At 35.9% G+C, this 18,762-nt stretch overlaps 1 protein-coding gene across 3 annotated transcripts; it reads left to right on the top strand.

The window, feature by feature from the left end:
* The first annotated feature begins 3,178 nt into the window (after positions 1-3,178).
* LOC110798529 (uncharacterized) lies at positions 3,179-15,682 on the top strand. 3 transcript variants are annotated; one of them, XM_022003853.2, is made up of 18 exons: positions 3,179-3,694; positions 4,353-4,413; positions 5,807-5,976; positions 6,178-6,345; positions 6,477-6,764; positions 6,860-6,939; positions 7,997-8,081; positions 8,210-8,419; positions 9,121-9,180; positions 9,403-9,482; positions 9,568-9,875; positions 10,022-10,113; positions 10,212-10,341; positions 11,192-12,367; positions 12,440-13,344; positions 13,446-13,732; positions 14,753-14,920; positions 15,368-15,682. In XM_022003853.2, the coding sequence occupies exons 1-18, from the start codon at positions 3,314-3,316 to the stop codon at positions 15,471-15,473; spliced, it is 4,755 nt and encodes a 1,584-aa protein (XP_021859545.1). In that variant the 5' UTR covers positions 3,179-3,313; the 3' UTR covers positions 15,474-15,682. The 3 variants fall into 3 exon arrangements, with proteins under 3 accessions (XP_021859545.1, XP_021859492.1, XP_021859433.1); XM_022003800.2 differs by having other exon boundaries at positions 4,356-4,413; positions 11,192-13,344; XM_022003741.2 differs by having other exon boundaries at positions 11,192-13,344.
* The last annotated feature ends 3,080 nt before the right edge of the window (positions 15,683-18,762 follow it).

Here is an 18,762-nt window from a genome sequence, read left to right as displayed (position 1 = left end):
TTCATTATAAATATTTTATAATTGTAAATTATTGTTTACGGGTACTTAATTATACTCCGTAAACTAATATATTAAAATACTAATATCCGTGCAAAGCATGAGTCCTAAGCTAGTTGATAATTAACAATGCGATTCATTATCCATTCGTTGAATTTAAGTAAGCTCCTAACTTCATTTCTACTTTTCCAGTAAGTAGCACATCCATAGAAGAAGGAAGGACCTTGATTCCGCTAAGATATCCAATTTGGTTCTAATCCCTTGTTTCATTGTTAGAGATTCAAATCAAATTCCATTGAAATTGAGTTTCGGAGCTTCGAAACTTCAGTAACATGCGAAGTCAAATTTGATTGAGAGTCTAGCAAGTCCTTATTTATATTATTCTAATCAATATTATGTTGTTGTTTGTAACCCAATCACCATTTATTGCATCCATGAAGTGTGCATGTTCCTGCGTTTTGTTTGAAAGAAAAACATTGAAGAACCTGCAGCGCACTCCAACCACGAGTTCTCAATAAGAATACTGGCTTGCGGGTTATCAAGGCATTATGCCTTCATCTTGCATCAGGGGCGGATCCATGTTGCACCTTGGGTAGACATTTGTCTACCCTTCCCCCCAAAAAAACTAGTAAATGTGCTGAAAATACAAAATTGTTAATTTATATAAGTAAAATTTAACCCATAAAAGACACACAATAGCAATTGCATCTTAGTAGTTATAACTACTTGATGTTCTTTACGTTTATCATACTCTATGTAATACACATGAAATATATTTTATTTTATACGTAGTATGTAAACTATAGAGTACGTATGGTATGTAATATCATCTTATAAATGTCTACCCTATTTTAAGATTCTGGATACGCCACTGTCTTGCATGGTCTCCTTTTGACAGCAGATCTCGAGTCACACTCAAGAACAATTGGGTCATGGTCGGACAACAAAATTGGTAAGTTCTAGATCATGGCATCCGGAAACATCAATCACAAAGAGCTAGAACAACTATGTCGAGTCTTCCGTAAATTGTGGCATTCCCTATCGATTATTACACCAAGTGAAATAGGACCCATGGAATAGTAAATCAGTGAGCCCACACTTTATTTTTCACTTAGAAAGTTAGTGAGCCCCTAAAATTGTTGAGTTTCCACCCAACTTTTGTGTATTATTCTCTATTTGGTTGAAATCCTCTAAGATCATAATTTCTCCGGAATAAGACCAATTGATATTTCTTAGGGTGACTCAAATCAAGTTTCTTTCCATAAATAAGGTGAGCCCATAAACACACAAAACATAATAAGTCTTTTTCAATTCATCACAAATATTACAGGTATGTAGTTTAAATCCTTGAATAAGATGGAAACAAAGATACTACTAGACTAACAAAGGAAAATACCCCATTTTGATCATCAACATCAATACCAATACAATTCTTGAAACTAAAAGAAGATAAAATAGGTTCCAAGTAAGCCATAGAGCTTTTTGATTCACTATGAAAACAAAAATAGTCTAGCCGCGTTTGCCAACCACTCTATGAACGGAATTGAGGGGATGTTGATATCATAGGTTACTTTTTAATGCGAGCCTTACTTTAATTGTGTTTCTTGATATCTTTTGAAGGATATTCAACTTTTTAAAACATATGTGAACATTCAAATCTCGGTATTCCCCTTTAACGTACATTGATTTATTTGTAATATTATTATTTCTTAATAATACACCACAAAATTGTAGATGAAAATAATTTCTTTTGATTTTTGGTTATGTTTTTATTTTATTTACTTTTCCATATCTATGCAACGACGCTACAATCCCGAGATACAAAATTAAATAACTTATCCAAGTGTGGCTAGTGCGAGTCGTTGGTCGACGTTGTTCCACTTGAGCATTCATCTGAAAACTGAAATTAATGCAATTTTGTTAAATTTGCAATTATAGATCTTTGAAACATACCCCATACAATTTTGAGAATAGACGTTTGTCAACAATATCATATACTTTCTCCGTTCCGAAAACATCGCACCATGGTTGACTTTTATTCTTCTAAGCCCTATTTTAACTCTTAATATCTCACATCGTGTGCAGGTAAAAATTATAAAAAATTAATATTTAGAAAATATATATCGATACGAATCTAACATGACCCACGTGACTAAATTTTTTACAAATTACAAAAAATTGTCAAAATCGTAGTGTGAATAGTGTAAAAAACAAATGGTGCGATATTTCCGGATCGAAGGAAGTATAATAATCTCAAACAAAATCAATGGTCGGGTTTTATCTCCATTAATTTTCCGATTTCTACTTTAGGGAAATTTGAATTCAATATGTAATTTGAAGGGATAACATTCGAATAAGAATGTTTGATCCAAATTTCTCACAATCATCTCAAACTTGAATTAAAAATTATGTTTTAGCTTCTTGATACCAATTATATATAGTGATTACTTTATCAGATTATTACAAAAATGGGATTCATTTATTTTCAGTCATTTGTGAATTAATGTGGTCGAGTAACAATACTTGATGCCGATGCAAATTGTATTCGAATACTCGGCAAAATCCGATAACGTTCGAATAAGATGTTCAATCCAAATTCCTCACAACTCTCAAACATGAATAAAAAAATCGTATTTTAGTACAAAGAATAATACTAAGGTTCTGTTCTATTCGACTTATTTTGACTGAACTTATATTATCTGAACTTATGTGAATTTAACTGGACTTATCTGAACTTATTTTATCTGAAAAAAACTTATCTGTATGTGAAAATGTATGAAAAAACTTATTTTTTTCAAACTTATATTATCTGAACTTATCTGAAGTTATTTTGTCTGAAACAAGTCAAAATAAGTCAAACAGAACATAGCCTAATCTTAGCATTTGACTAGGTTTGATTAGTACACGAAAATAGTAGACTTATTTCTCAAGAACCACCGGATTAAAACTTAGGTAAACGTTTTTCTTCTAGCACTACTTTAGTGTTTAACTGTTTAAGTAATCATTAACTTTAAAAAATAAAAATAAAATAATAATCATTAATTATTTTATATTTAATGATTACTTTTTTTAATAATATTTTAAGCCATTCAAAAATAATATTTTTATTGATGAAATCCTATTCCTACTCGTATTAGTGAATTACTATAGAAATCCTATAAAAAACAATCTCCAATTTGCGCGGGAATAACTCTTTCACTCCCTCCATCTTTCTCTCTCTCCATCACATGTGAAACTCCAGTCTACTCCCGCTCAAAAAACCCCCAAATTGGATTGAAAAACCCTAGTTTCCCAGAAACCCTACCTCATCAATTCAATGGAAAACCCACCTGATCAATCATCGCCAGCGAAGGCCGTCGATCTACAATCACCGGATCCGAAAGTTGTTCGCCGGAAATTTGTACAGACGACGCTGTTTCCTCTTAAGCCGCACAACACTAAAGTGGAGGAAATTCCCGACGATGACGATGAGGCGGAAGTTGGCGGTAGTCAAGGAGGAAAGAAAAAAAGAGGTAGAAAACCGAAGGGAAACACTACGCCGCAGAAACGGGGTGTTAAGAAGGTTGTTGATACCAAAGTGGAGGAAATCGGGGACGACGATGACGTGGAGGAAGCTGGTGGGAGTCAAGGAGGAAAGAGAAAGAGAGGGAGGAATACAAAGGGGAATTCTACGCCTTCGAAACGGGGGTCAAAGAAGGTAATTGCGTTGCTTAATCTGTGAGTGTTTTAGCTGTTGGACTGAGTTGAAAGAAATTTGTTCAATTGATTTTGTTTGAGCTTATTTTTTCGACGATTTCCAGCTTTGATATCATAATTAAACAAATTTAAATCTTGTTTATTTCTCGTTGGAAGAATGTGGTGTGTTCAAACCATAATTATGAAATTAGTTGAGTACTCGAGGGATAATTCTTTAAGATATAACTGTATTGCAGGATTTTACATAATTTTAGAATTAACTCGATAATGCTTTAACTGGGTATTGTTATGGACTGCTATAGTGATGTTGGGATCATCTGATTTTTTTGATGTACTTGTTAGAGATATTAGTTTATTATATGGATGTTTGAGAATTGAGATCTTGGACATGGTTTGATGTAATGTGCATCTTTTTGTCCCTGGTTTACGGTTTTACCTCGTAAGTGTTGGTTATTTCTCCAACAAAAAAGTAAAAATTGTTAATAGTTCTAAGTGCCATGAAGGCACTCCACGAGCCATGTTTTGGTATATTACAGACTGTTGTTACCTGTAAAATGTGTTTCATGCTATTATTATATCTGTTTACACTTTCCTTTACATGTTTAGTTTCTTCACGTGAATGATGCTTTTATTAATTAGTATGCATTGTCATTGAATAGCAGGGGACTCCCAATGGAAAAGATGTTTCTGTTGTTGCAATTGATGATACTGAATCTCCTGGTGAGTTCTATTGAATCTTTTCTGGATGTAGTTAGACTAATACACATTCTGTAATATGTTTAGAACTTTGATGTCTGTGTTAAGATTTCAATTTTGTGGATCTAATAAGTGTTACCCGGAGCATTAAGGCCAATCAAGTTGATCATAATCTAGAAAATTGATGCTACTTTTATCTTTTTGGAACTCTTGCTTGTAGACTGTTAATTCCGGGTCACTACTTACGTGACTTGTGATTCTGAGAATCGTTGGGTAGTTTGTTCCACCTTTGTGCCTTTAGTATAAGGGATGCTGGAGTGTAGGTCTAAGACATGTTTAAAGTGGATACGACCAAGATGTTTCTGTACCGATTTGAGACAGCACGACTATGTTTGGCAATATCCAATGATCATTAGGTGCAATGTATTCAACAAGGCTGATCTCTATTGAAGAGGCTGAGTGATTTATATATATTTTTCCGATAAATAAAACTTTTTTGAGACTGCAAAACAGGCCAATGATTCCTTAGTAAAGAAAAGAACAGAATTACAGGAGAGCATCCCATTCAGGTCAGAGTCAGACATCCTAAACAGTTATTTTGTCATAGAAGTACAAGAGAGCACCACAAAAGAGGCAACAATCACCACACAATCCCATAACACCATTATCCCTATCATGCAAGGTGCTGCCATTACCGTCCAACAATGACACCGAATTACCGCTACAAAGTGCCCCTCCATAGCACCCTTTTGGATGATACACCAATCACGGTCACCAAGGGAGTGGTTAATCAACTAATCAAATATCTTCTTCTGGTGATTCAAAGTCGTTTTGGGAAATATCATTAACCAGAATAGTGTAAAGCATACATTATAAGAATATCAATCTGTCTCACCCTATACGCGAAAGACAAATTAATCATTGCTATTAGATCATGGGCTTTAATATATTTTCTTTTGTTGCAAATCTCCCCAATTGTGGAAAGATTTTGTTTATGGAGGAATGCAGTTCCTTCATTATCCTTTACTAGCTAAATCTAATGGTTATAATAACAATGGTAAATAAACCTTTCACGGTCCTCCTCCCCCCCCTCCTTCAAACCTTCTTCGTCCCTTTCTTGGCCTCAGCTCACAAATAGTTATTGTGTCATGTACACAAACCAAAAGTACTCCACATTATGAATGTGGGGCAGCCTCTCCGATTCACACTTTCCTTTTACTCTTTGTATGTTTGTTTAACTAGGAGATCACACAGTGCTAAACTCTATTTAACCTTTTACCTATTATACATAATTCTCAATAGATAAAGATCTATTCAGAAATTTTGACTTGAAGGATTGCTTAGATTTTTGGCCTCATTTAAATTCTTTTTTCTATTTCTTGAGGGAAAATTTAAAATTTGCTTTCCATTACTGAAGATGATGCAAGTCCTCAACAGCTGAAAGCAAAACGACGTGTTTCAACAAAAAATGGAAGGAGTAACGGGAATAAAGCAGCATCCACGTCTAAGGGAACTCATCCAGTAGCTACCCTGCAATCTTCACAGCCTGTTCCTGATCTGTGGCTGGAGGCTAAAAAGACAGCCGAGGTTAGCTTTTAGCATCATCCATCTAATTACTTCCTTATGCTTGGATTTGGATTCACATGCTTATTTTTTATTTCAAGTGGTAAGTTATGTTGGTTGCTTGTGTTTTGTCGAAGTCCTGAAAACTTAGCTCATCAGCATTAAAACGGCTTGTTATCTCTAATATACAGTTTATATACGGCTAACTATGTTGCTTCTTATCAGGAGAATTCACGGATATTTGCTGGAAAACAGATACATCCATTTTTCTCCTCGTGGAAGGCGGGAAAAAAAGATTTGGAGACTACTGAGGTGGAGAATAATGGGTGCTTAGAGAAAACGAAGGAGAGAAATGTGGAGTTAGGTCCTGTTCATGTATTTGATACTGCTAAGGTTTGTTGGCTTGTACTGCTAGATGAACTGTTTTAATAATCTTCTTCGCACACACTCTGTCTGTTGATGCTACTACTCACTGTTGTGTAGAAGACATTCCGTTTTCTGTTTTCTCACAATTGATTTTTCAGGATACTTATGATATTATTGACTGGAGCAATTGGACCTTTGATGACGGGATCTTCAGCAAGAAAACTTGTATTCAAGAAAGGAATGGTTCTTGCTTTGAAGGCATTGTTGATTCCTTAAATTTTAATGGTATCCCAAGCGCTTCAAATCATTCCGTAATGCATCTTAAGGATATTTCTTTGGCCCAACTTCGTGGTGAAGAAGGCTCTTCTGTATTATGGACGTCTGTCTCTCCTATAGTAGTTGATAAAGAAGTAACAGCATATGACCCACTGGCGAATATAGAAAAGGTGAGGTTACAACTTAAGATTAATTATAACCGAATAAGCTGTGTTTGGTTTGACCTTTGCACTTTACTCACTGCTCTGTCTAAATGTTTTGCTAGGAGAGAGAATCTTGTATATATGGTAATGTCGGCTATTTCAGCTCACATTTTGAGCAGCAAAATACCATTCCGCGGGAAAGGTGATCTTTTACACTTTTTTTTTCCTGAATTTCAGTAGATACTTTTAGTTGTTGTATTTAATTTCCATGAATATTTGGGTCTTATATCAGATGGCTGTAGGTACCATTCTGGTGCTTCATTTCTACTAGTTTCTATTTCTAGCAGTTCCTGTAGGACATACCTATTGTTTACCAAAGTTCGAGACTTTGGCATTATCTCTAGTGATATGTAGCATTCAATATTCATATATGCCCATTTTTTGTAGTTGTGTTTTTATATATGTAGTAACTAAGCTTTTGCACCCCTGTTGTGTTTCGGGACAAGACAAGAAAATCTTGTCGTTTGTGGCTTCGTTATCTGAAAGACCAGTGAATTTCATTGCCTACCGCACTTACTCACTTCACGCGATTAATTCCTTGCTTCTGTTTTCCCTTTCCCTCTTCGTTAACCTCTAGTAGAGTGTATTAAGTCTCTGTTCGATCCTGGTCTAGGACGTCACACTGGCTTAGCTCAATCAGCAGAGAGTTTAGAAGATATTTTGTGGAGGCCGATATTGTAAGCAGTTTATAGTTGAGGATAGCCCTGAAGTGAAAGCGATGCTAAAAAAAATAGTAGTTTATCATTCTCAAGAAGCAGCAACAGTAAAGGGGACAACAGAAACAGGAAAGAGGAAGGTGTGTGTGTGTGTGGGGGGGGGGGGGGGGGGGGGGTCAGGGTATGAATTCCATGCTAAATTCTGGAAGGTGACCACTTCTTGGTTGTCCATAGGACTCTGAAGCAAGAACGTCTTGTGTTTGTTGTGTCTCCTTATAGTGCATGTTTATACAGCAATAGAAAGCTCAACTCCTTCGGCTTCTGTTGTCTCTCTGATATTGTCTCAATTTCTTCATTTGGTTTTCATGCCAAGTCACTGCCCTGGACCAATGATTTTAATGCGCTTTGACTAAAAAATGTAGTCTTTGACTTATAGGAATTATGATAATGTGGAGAAGTTCCTATTATTGTCTCTCAAAGCAATGTTCTGATGGAAGGATACATCCCTTAAAGCAAAAGCTAACTATGGTATTTTACATGCAGAATTACGTCATACTATTTAAATCGTGGTAATTATCCAGAGAATGGCTTGTGGGCAAACAAATATCATCCAGAAAAGGCATTGGAGGTTTGGCATTCAAATATTATCTTTCCTTCTGAGGGTTCTATTATATTCCTTGAGAATGTCAACTGTAAAGTATCTTGCTTCAAAACAACTTTTGTTGCTAAAAGATCACCTTCTGATAAAATTGGCAGGTTTGTGGTAACAGTGAAGCTGTAAAGTTTATAAATGACTGGCTGGGTCTTTGGCAAGCAACGGGTTCTCGTGTAACCAAAAGCTCCTACTCTGCTGACAAGTGTTCGGTCAAGTGCGATGAATATGGTCTTTATGATAGTGATTCAGATTCTGAAAATGCAGAAGAATCTGGTTTGAAAAATGTTCTTTTGGTAACAGGGCCTGTTGGGGTATGTCTTTCTTCACTATGTATTTACTGTTATACTAATGTGGTATAACATGCTTAACCTCACTCATGTTTCTGATCTTTGCTATAATGTATTTGTATAACATAGTCATTCTTTTCTGTGACATATGGTCTATCCTAGCAATCATACATCCTCATGTCAACAGATAGTAAAGTTACTCAATTCCAGTTATCCTTTGTCATCAGTCTGCTTCAGTTGGGGATTCAATCTACTAGCTTTCCGTAGTTACTTGAAGTAATTAAATAACAACATAGCAGCAGTGCTTCCCTTCTTACTCTGCTTCACAATGTAGCTAATAAATCATTACGAATTAACTGTCGGGTACAAAGTTATGTACGTCAGTGTGTATGATCCACGCCACTCTTTTAAAGTCAGTCCGTTTTTTGTGGAAAAATCTACGCACTTCTTTCCTTATCAGACCCTGTAATTGGAACCACTTATAGTGCTATATTGTTATTTTCTTTAATGGAGGTGGTAATAACTTTCATGACTCTGTGATGATGTATAAGAGGAAGAATGTTAGTGTAACTGCAAATAGTAAGCTTGATACATTAGTAACTGCTGCTTATTTCTTTCTAGGTGATCCGTATACATTGGTTTGAATTTCGATTGAAATCGAAGTCTTGAGTTTTTTCTACTATATACACATGAATATGGTTTTTCTATGTTGTTTCCGCATGCAGAGTGGAAAGTCGGCAGCTATTTATGCTTGTGCAAAAGAGCAAGGCTTCCAAGTCATTGAGGTATATTTCTTAGTATAGATTTCTCCGGTTCTCCCACCTATACTTTTCAATAAGGCTCATTCATTTCTAACTCACTGTCTATAGAGTCTAGACACTAGAACTGTTTAGGGAGAAGGTTGTTGACATTTGGACCTCTGTAATTCTTACCAACGGTGGAATTTATGCTACAGCGCTGATTCTTTTTTCCTGGATGCTTAGTCATGTTACTTTATCTATTTCAAGGTTAATTCATCGGACTGGAGAAATGGAGCTCTTCTTAAGCAAAAATTCGGAGAGGCTGTAGGATCGCATTTGCTCAAGCGGTTTGTCTTAGATTCTCAATGCCTCGAAACTATGTTTCAAAGAAGTTGACTTAATCTCCTGAAACTGACCAATTGTGCTGTCTAGGTCCCAGGAAAGCCCATCGGGTAAACTCAACTTAAAGTCTTCACCTGTAATTACAAATGGAGCACCAGCACAAGGTTTGAACAATGGTGTAGTTGAAGTTATATCTCTGTTAGAAGAGGAAGATTATGTGGGTACTGTTGGAAGTCAATACCACAGTAATGTTAGACATTCTTGTGACAAAGGTGACATCAAAACCTTGATACTTTTCGAGGATGTTGATGTTACTTTATGTGATGATCGGGGATTTATTTCCACCATACAACAACTTGCTGATACAGGAAAGCGGCCCATGATATTGACTAGTAATAGTAAGTGACTACTAATGAAGATATTCATGTACAGAGTAAAGTATACTGCTCCACCAAAACAAACAAACAAACAAACATAATTAATATTTTCTTATATGTTTTCCTATTTATTCGGTTGTGAAGTTATTTACAGTGAAAATTTTCAGATGAAAGCCCGCTGTTGCCGGACAATTTGGATAGAGAAGAAGTGTGTTTCACAATGCCATCACAAAAGGAGCTGGCACACCATATACATCTGGTTTGATCTTGATAACACCTCGGCATCTCCCTCTAACCTGTTGCCTATTTAGATTTTTTTCCCCATCAAATTTCTCATTGCTATCTTGTTATATGCAGGTTTGTTCTGCTGAAAAAGCCGACATACATCCGAATCTTATTGAGAGATGCATCGAATTTTGCCAAGGGGACATCCGTAAGACTTTGATGCATCTTCAATTCTGGTGCCAGAGCAACAAATGCATTAAAGGTGAGATGGATTCAGAGAGTGGATGTGTAATATTTGTCACAAATACCCCCCACCCCCACCCACTCCGGCACCCTATTTTTGTGGGATTAATATATTCTTTCTTTTAAGTTTTAATTAATTGAGGGGGTGGGGAAGGCCGGAAGGGGGTGAGGGGTTTCTAGCAACTATTCATTTATTGAAGATATGATACAGAGTTACATAGGGTATTCCCTAAAGAAAAATCCATTGGGTGGATAGTAGGCACTTTTTAGGAAGGCTTTCAAGTTTTCATCCTCACCCCTCTCTAATCCAAGTTCACTAACCCTCATCAAATTGGACTGAAACCTGTTTATCTCTCCGATAAGTTTTCTTACGCATAGTACTGATAATTCAAGTTACAAGCTTATATCACTTTTCAATAGAATGCTTAGATTTTACATCTCGACAAAATTGTTCATGCTTAATCTAATTAGTTCTAATAAAATTGAGAAAACCTCATCTATTACCACCCTTATGTGATCTTTTATGGACATCACCTTTTTTAGTTTCAGTTGGTTAGGATCTTGTTTTTTTTATTTTTTTTTATTTTTATTTTTTTTATGTATTCAGGTTTATTCATTGTTCTTGTTATTTTGAATTATTTGTTGGAAGTGGCAATCAATCGACTAGTTTGTGCTTAGTGACATCGTTGCAGTAGGTTGATAACTTGATAAGTGTGTGTGTGTGTTATAAAAAACGATGAACCGGTAACAGAGTATCTATTGCTCCTCTCCTCATTTTAAGAGACTTCTATTGGATTCTTCCCCTATATACATATTTGTTTTATCATCATTAAAATACTTTCTCTCAGATTGGTCTTTTAATGGTTCAGATGGGAAAATGCAAAGTATCACTTGTCCTCTGATGTTCAACCTTGAAGCTGGCCACTGTATATTGCCTAAACTGATTCCTTGGGCATTACCCTCTTTGCTATCCGAGTTTGTTGAAGCAGAAGTTGCGAAATCCTTTTCCGGAATTGAAGAAAACCATAACTTGTTAGGAATGATTGAGGAAGAAGAAGCAGGCAATATAGGAATACAGAATAAGCAGGACTCTGATATAGGTGAAACAGCTAGTATTGAGGCAAAGAAGGAAGCAATTTTAAGCGGAAACTACTTTTTAGATCTAGACAACGATATTGTTGCCGGAAGCAATCAATGTGAGTTCTCCAATTCATCAGGCACCCCGGTAGCATTTAATCGCCGCAATATGCGCAGAAAAGTTGACACTGTGCTGTCAGATTCCGAAGATGAGATCTGTAATCATGAAAATCTTCCTGTTTCGGCCGGTTTGTTTGGTAACGGTAATGGTACATTATTCTCAGAAGTTCATTCTCAGTTTCCTGTCCTTCACTCGGGTTTAGAGGGAGCTTCAAATGAGTTTTGGGGACAGTTAGTTCATCCCGGTGCAAAAGAAGTAGAAGCAGAAACAGTAAAGGCTAACCACTTCAACTTTTTTGCTCAGGGTAACTCATATAACCAATCTACTGACCCTTGTGTACACGCTGCAGAGGCAAAACATCATCAACAACTAGAATTTGTACATGCAAACTGTAGTAGTTTTGGGGAAGCCAATGACTCTTTGAACCTGTTCAATGACCTGCTAGAACATACTCGAGATGGAAAGTTTGGAGAAGCAGTTGATCATGAAAAATTTCCAACAGTAGGTAACTCTGGAAACCAGTCACCCTGTTATTTTGAAGAGGCAAATAGAGTGGAAATAGGGACAGGAAATGAAGTAAATCTGTGTTTGAACCCATTAAACGACCTTGTACAACATTTTGATGAGGAAAAAGTTGCAGTAAAGAGATGCCTCTTTCCACTTCCAGTACAGGCGGGTCCCATCAGCATGGCAGAATCTCAGCATCAGCATCTTGAAATGGGAACTGTGAATCATGATGGTCCGGTAGCAGCTGATGCCTCTTTTAATCCATCTTTTGACCAGTTACTTTCTTGTAGTAAGGCAAATATGGCAAACAGTGAGCAGCAACATCCAGGAACAGCAAATGGTAATCCTTTCTGCTATACAGCGTTGGGTGACTCTTTGAACCCTTCAAGTGACCACCTGATTAATTTTGTAGAGGCTAAAGAAAAGGAAATTCAGAACCAACTTCCAGAGGCAGGTGATGGAAGTGGCAACAGCTTTGCAGCTGTTGATGGTCCTATATTACAATTGAGTAACCAATTCCTTACAGTGGAAAACCCGGAGAAAATCCAGCTGCAACATCCAGAAATTTCTGATGTCAAGTATGATGGTTGTGTACAATTAGATGGTTCTCTGAAACCAATGGGTGATCAATCACCTTATAAGGATATTATGGATTTCATCGGTTGTCCTACCATAGACAATTCTCTGAACCCATTAGACGGCAAAACAACAAATTTAATTGAGGTAACAGCAGAGGAGAATCAGTGCCAATCTTCAGACACTACAAATGTTAATCATGTGATGGATCAGTGCCAGTCATTTAACATGTCTTATGTACCAGAGTCCACATATGTTCCAGAAACTGAGGTTAATGATGGAACAGAGTGTCCGTCAGGAACAGATCTGATGGAAATTGTGTCACGTGTTACAATTAACAATGCGGACCCATCTGATGAAATCAAGCTTCATCAAGCTTCTGAGTATAGGTTTTGTGGTTTTGACATAAATATGAATGTGAGGGATGAGGAGATGGGAGATTCTCACTGTGAAAAAGAACATCTTGAGCCCAGCACATCTGGTTGTCCGGTGATGGATGAGTGCAGTCGTATGGATTTCTTTAAGAGATCCAAGAGCTTTAGGAACTCTCCATTGAAAGTGAAAAATTATGTACACAATTCTGTACAGGAAAGGTGGAAAGAACTCCGACAGACAGATTTGGGACAATATTTAATCGCGGAACATAAAAATGCTCTTCAACTTGTGGATTTGGGTTATAGAATGAGCAATCTAATATCCGAGGGCGATCGTTTACTTCATGACTATGAATATCTACTCAATGTAAGCACTTTTCAAATAATCTTCACATTTTATTGTCTGTTCTCACTTCTGTATGTTATGCTCATCTGTTTCATCTATGACAATTTTGTTTATGGGGGCAGGATTCTTCAGGTCTTAGTGAGGAAACTTACACCTTTAGCTGGCATGATCAGCAAGTTCGGATGGCACTTTCAATTGCACAATATGGCTATTTTTTGTATGCTAAAGATATTGATGCTTTACAATCAAATATGGGCGTAGCCAACAATTTACATCTAGGTTGGGAGATGCTTGTGTCAACAGGTGACTCGGTGGCGTTAGGAAAGCTACTCAGTCTAAGTAAGAGTCAAATTTCACTGACTGACACAAGCATAAAGCAGGCAACAACTGTTGATAGTTCATCAACAAGGTTTGAACTTGAACTTTCATTCCATACTTATAATTGATTCATACCAATTCTATATTGTTCCTTTCATGGTGCAATGTTCAGCCACATAACCCACTCATGAGTTTCAATGATTGTTTTTTAATATCTGTTGTGCTACGTAGTTAATATAAGCTTCTCTATATTGCCTGTTTTTCTCAATGATGTTGCCACTAAACAAGTTATGCTGTCATGCTTGTACGCATTTATGTCTGTAAAAATCAATACGTTGACCAATGGCAGTAGCTAAATTTTGTTTTGTGACTACTTATTTTCTAGAGTAAAGAGTTGAAGACGTCATCATATCCCTAATTCATAAACGTAAATTTAGGAATAACTTGGTAATTTTAGCGGTGTTGGCATCTTTTGGGTGAGTAATGGGGAAGTTACTCGGATGTGCGTGAGGATACACAGGAAGGGGATGAATTCTGGAATTGGATTTATCCTGGCTGAACCAAGATTATACTACTTGCCTTAATCATAATGAGTTAGTTAGTCACAAAAATAAAATCTTGATTGATTGGTACAATCTTTCTTCTGCTCTCAAGTGATCTATAGAGCTCCATTATCTGTTAATGTGTCTGCTAATGCAACTGGACGAGGATTTTGAACTGAACTTAGATAGGTGAGAATTAGTTCAGAAGGCTTGGTTTAGCTAGACATTTAGGACAGGATTAGAATTGCAGTATGAACAACTATCTTTGATGTTTAGTCTTCTTGGAGAATTGCATTTGTTGAATTAACGGGAAAATACAGTGAATTGCAGTACGAACAAGCTGTTGAATTGCAGTATGAACAATCTGTTGAATTGCAGTATGAAACTATGAACAATCTGTTGAATTGCAGTATGAACAATTAGTTCTCTGGTTATTATGAGTTTGCAGTTTCTTGTAGTATTTGTGCAGGTGTCTCTTGGTCATGTTTTAAATAACTTAATCATGGATTATAAAAACTAATTCGAATCATAAAAACTAATAGTCTAATATGTGATGTGACCTACTGCAGAGAAAGGGAGATGTGGGTGCAGAATATTGTTCAGTCAGTAGTTCCATTGAGATCTTACTTAACTGTGAGAGGACATGCACTCCATGATTATCTTTCTTCATTGACTCAAATTTCGAGATCAGAGGCTTCTCGCTTGGCTGAAGCTCCTCAGAAAACAAAACGAAGAAGGTAAGGGCCCGTTCCATTCCTTATTGTTTTATGTTTTCAGTTTTCTGTTTTTTACAAAACTAAAAACCAAAATATGAATGAATATTTTGTAGTTTATTATTCACTCTAAATCATACTCCGTATGACTTTCAAAACAAAAATTGGAAACTGACATTGATACCGGTTATTGTTCTTAGGATTTTCCGTTCACCTTTCCAAGTTTTGTAATTACTACCTTATAAGTTCTTTTATCAAAATTACCCCTTAGATTTATTAACATTTTCAAAATCACCACCTTTTAACGGAATCTGACAAGTATTCCTTTAATGGGCCCACCTCAACGAGTTATGTTAACTTTCCCTCCATTTTCATCCATTAACTCTTCTTCTTCTTCTTCTTCTTCTTCTTCTTCTTCTTCTTCTTCTTTAATGCACTTCTTATAATTGAGCCAAGTATTGTGAATTGCAGGGTGCGCGTTGCCAAGAACTATTTAAGCAGTGGCGGTATAAACTTGTCACAGGACGATATCTTAAAGTTGAACGAGTACGATTTCTGTCGAAAAGATACATCATAATCAAGAAACTTGTAGGATTACTGACTAAATTTAAACTAATTGTTAGTTTATTTTTTTACAAAATTGCTGTTGTAAATAATAGTATAGCTTAGTATTGATCCTTCTTCAACTTGTATTCTTTGCATAAAGTTTGAAGTGAAGGGTTTGTTGTAAATGTTTTTAGTGATAATATTGATTTATTGAAATCAAAGGTAAGCTTCTCACTATCAGTTTCAAGGAGTCTGACTTTGGAGAGCAGTGACCAAATGTTATTTATCTTTGGAGTGAAGTATGTTAATTGTTAGAATCCAAGTTTTTATTTACTCCTATTAGTGTTTATGTACTCAACCTTGTTAATTATGCGCTTTGATGTTTTATTTAGCCATAACCTATTCGTTATTGACCATGTGATGAGATCCATCTTTGCGCTTGCAATTTTGATGAGCATTCATACAAAATTAAAAAGGTGAATAATGAGTCAACATTCAGAATTAGGATAATTAACAACTTAATACACTAATACCCACCTACAATTATCATAATCCAGAAGTACCATATCGCTGTTCATTGTATGGTACGACAACTTTTGTGTAATACCGTCTTACCGGAAAGACCACTTTGATTGCTTAACTAATTGGTTTAATTACTTAACTAATTAGTTTCAATGCTTAACTTATATAACACCAATACGGATTTTTGTGTAAGACTGTCTTATATAAAAGTTTGTATGGTATATATATGATCGGGAAAAATAATAATTGGACAAACCTTTAAACATGAAGTTGCTAAGGTCACGTCTTATTCCAGTACCATGTTAATAGAATGTGCTATACTAGTAGAACTAGTACTGCTACGTACCAATTCTTTAATTTATCATGTTTTTTAACAAAATAATTCTTGATAAAATAAGATGTTACGTTGTCGGTCTTTTTATATATTCCTAAAGTTGGTTTTTCCTTATGTCCAAAATATATATAGAATCTATAACTCTATATACTAAAACACAAATTCTTATTTATATGGGGTATACGATAAATATTGTGCACCGAAGTTAAAGTTAACGTAAAATATTTAAAAGTTGCCCTTATATATATATATATTTTTTTTTTTTGATAATTTTAAAAGTTGTCCTTATATATGTAAAAGTTATCTATTTTTTAGTGATAAAATTTTTCATTTTAATAAAAAATATTTCTTCAGAATCACTAATCATGTATAAAAGTAATCATTTAACCCTTTAAAATGTTTATCTATCAACTTTTTATTTAATAATATAAACGTTAAAAAAAAGTAGGTAAAAGTTATAAAATAAATTTATTGTACAACATGTGCATGCAAGACCTTTTGATACTAAAATATACGAGTATGAAGTACTAGGAATGACACATTTCACTTTCTAGTGCAAAATTTTGGAGCAAAAAACTCATTTTCTAAAAAAGTACTCCGTAGTTGCTTTATTTTTCTCTCATTTTTTAACTCATATGTATGGAAAATAAATGTTGGAATATAGAATATGATAACTTTAGATGATTTTGGTAATAGTTTGGTCAGATTATCATATTAAAGCATATAAAATCTGTACTCCATAATACGTAATAGGAAAAAAATTGCATATTAAATGATTAAACGGATATGTTCAAAATTTATTAATTAATTATGCATTATATTTGGGGATAAATACTTTAGTTAAATATTTTACAAAAAAAAAATCAAATAATATTTTTCGAATATCCATACGTACGTTTTTTTTTCCTGCACTATTCCTTCCGTCTCAAAAGGCACGGGCCACGGGCGAATGGGCCCACGGGGGGTGTGTACCATACATCCATGCATTTGCGTCCATCTCTATTGAAATGTTATGTCAAGTTTGGATTATAGCTCAAAGTGTCCCCCACCCTCCTTTCATGTCTCTTCATTACTCTCATTCGATTTTACCCTTGCTTGGTACGTTGTTACTGTCCTTGCTCTGTATTGCTCCTTATTAGGAAATGTTGAGACCTCATATGAACATATATGCACATATAAAGTTGTCCCACATTTAAAGAAGGTTGTGGGCCGACCCAACATGGGCACGAAGTCATGGGCTGTGGCCTGTGGGTCGAGCATATGCCTTATTTTTTTGGAAAAATTACGACAAGGCACGGCACGACAAAGCACGTTAAATTCAGTAAAATTAGCCTTAGGCACGACGGCCTGTCCCGACACGAAATCCCGTGGGCTTGGGCCGGGTTTGGGCCCTGTTTTGAACTTTCCGGTCCAATACGATAAAATGTGGGCTTGTCGTGGGCCCCGCCCGGTTAGGCCCATGACCCGTGGGCCCACGACCATCTTTACCCACATGCATTATAGTAGATGAGTGATAAACTGATAATAATTAACTTATAAGATTGGAAAGCTACTCCTCCAATTCCCAATTGATTTGAGATGGAACCTTTTATTACGCTCAAAGTTGATAATCCTAATTCTTATTGTGCACAGCCAAGAGCCATGACGAAAAGTCATCATGGTATCAGATCGAGCTCGGTTGGGTCATTGAAAAAATAGTCTAGCTAGACTTAAGGGCAACTCACATGTAGAGTTGTCCCACATCGGAGCAAAAGGGTGATAATAACCAACGTACCGTATAAGTTGGGGAGCTACTCCTCCAATAGCCTTTTGGGATTGCACCTCCTTTAATTTTAAGCTTTGTTCTTTTCATCTAGTTTGATCTGAATGTTTTATGTGATTGTTTTTTTGTCTTTTCTGATCTGGTATGATTTTTCTATTCTGATCTTATAAGTAATAAAAATAAAACAAAGAGCTTGAATAATACAGCCTTAGTTTCAAAGTTGATAACTCCACTCCTTATTATGCGCCGTACTGGCCCATGACAAAGAATAATCGTCAATACCAATTGCTTGTTGGTTCAGTGGTGATTGAGGCTGAACTTGATAGGGAGAATCCGTGTTCGATCCCCCACAACAACAATTGGGAAGGAACTGGAACCTATCAACCCATAACTCAACCCGAATCCGAATTAGCCCTAAAAGTGAACTGAATGCTAACACCAAAAAAAAAAAAAAAATCGTCAATAAATCTTGCAAAAAACAGCCACTATTATACAACCCCACATTTCCATTCTTGGTACGTACGTTCAATAACAAACTTTCTCTCCTACTACGTAGGGTACGTACTAGGGTCGTGTACAAATGAGTTGAGTGACTTTAGTCTATACAATTTCTAGCTTAATTAGTTTGTTTGAGTTAATAAGATTGACAACCATTATGAGGGTTCGAGTTAGATAAGAGTTTGGCTCGTTAAGAGTTCGAGC

Source organism: Spinacia oleracea, chromosome 2 (genome assembly GCF_020520425.1).
Source record: "Spinacia oleracea cultivar Varoflay chromosome 2, BTI_SOV_V1, whole genome shotgun sequence".
Taxonomy (NCBI): domain Eukaryota; kingdom Viridiplantae; phylum Streptophyta; class Magnoliopsida; order Caryophyllales; family Amaranthaceae; genus Spinacia; species Spinacia oleracea.
The sequence above is the reverse complement of the archived record's forward strand: the minus strand, read 5'-3'. Positions and strand labels throughout refer to the sequence as shown.

Excerpts from the sequence above, each read along its gene's own strand:
- LOC110798529 (XM_022003741.2), top strand. The coding sequence starts at position 3,314 with ATGGAAAACCCACCTGATCAATCATCGCCAGCGAAGGCCGTCGATCTA. Across the intron at positions 8,420-9,120 it reads TGGTAACAGGGCCTGTTGGG|AGTGGAAAGTCGGCAGCTAT; the intron begins GTATGTCTTTCT and ends TTCCGCATGCAG. Across the intron at positions 13,345-13,445 it reads ACTATGAATATCTACTCAAT|GATTCTTCAGGTCTTAGTGA; the intron begins GTAAGCACTTTT and ends TTATGGGGGCAG.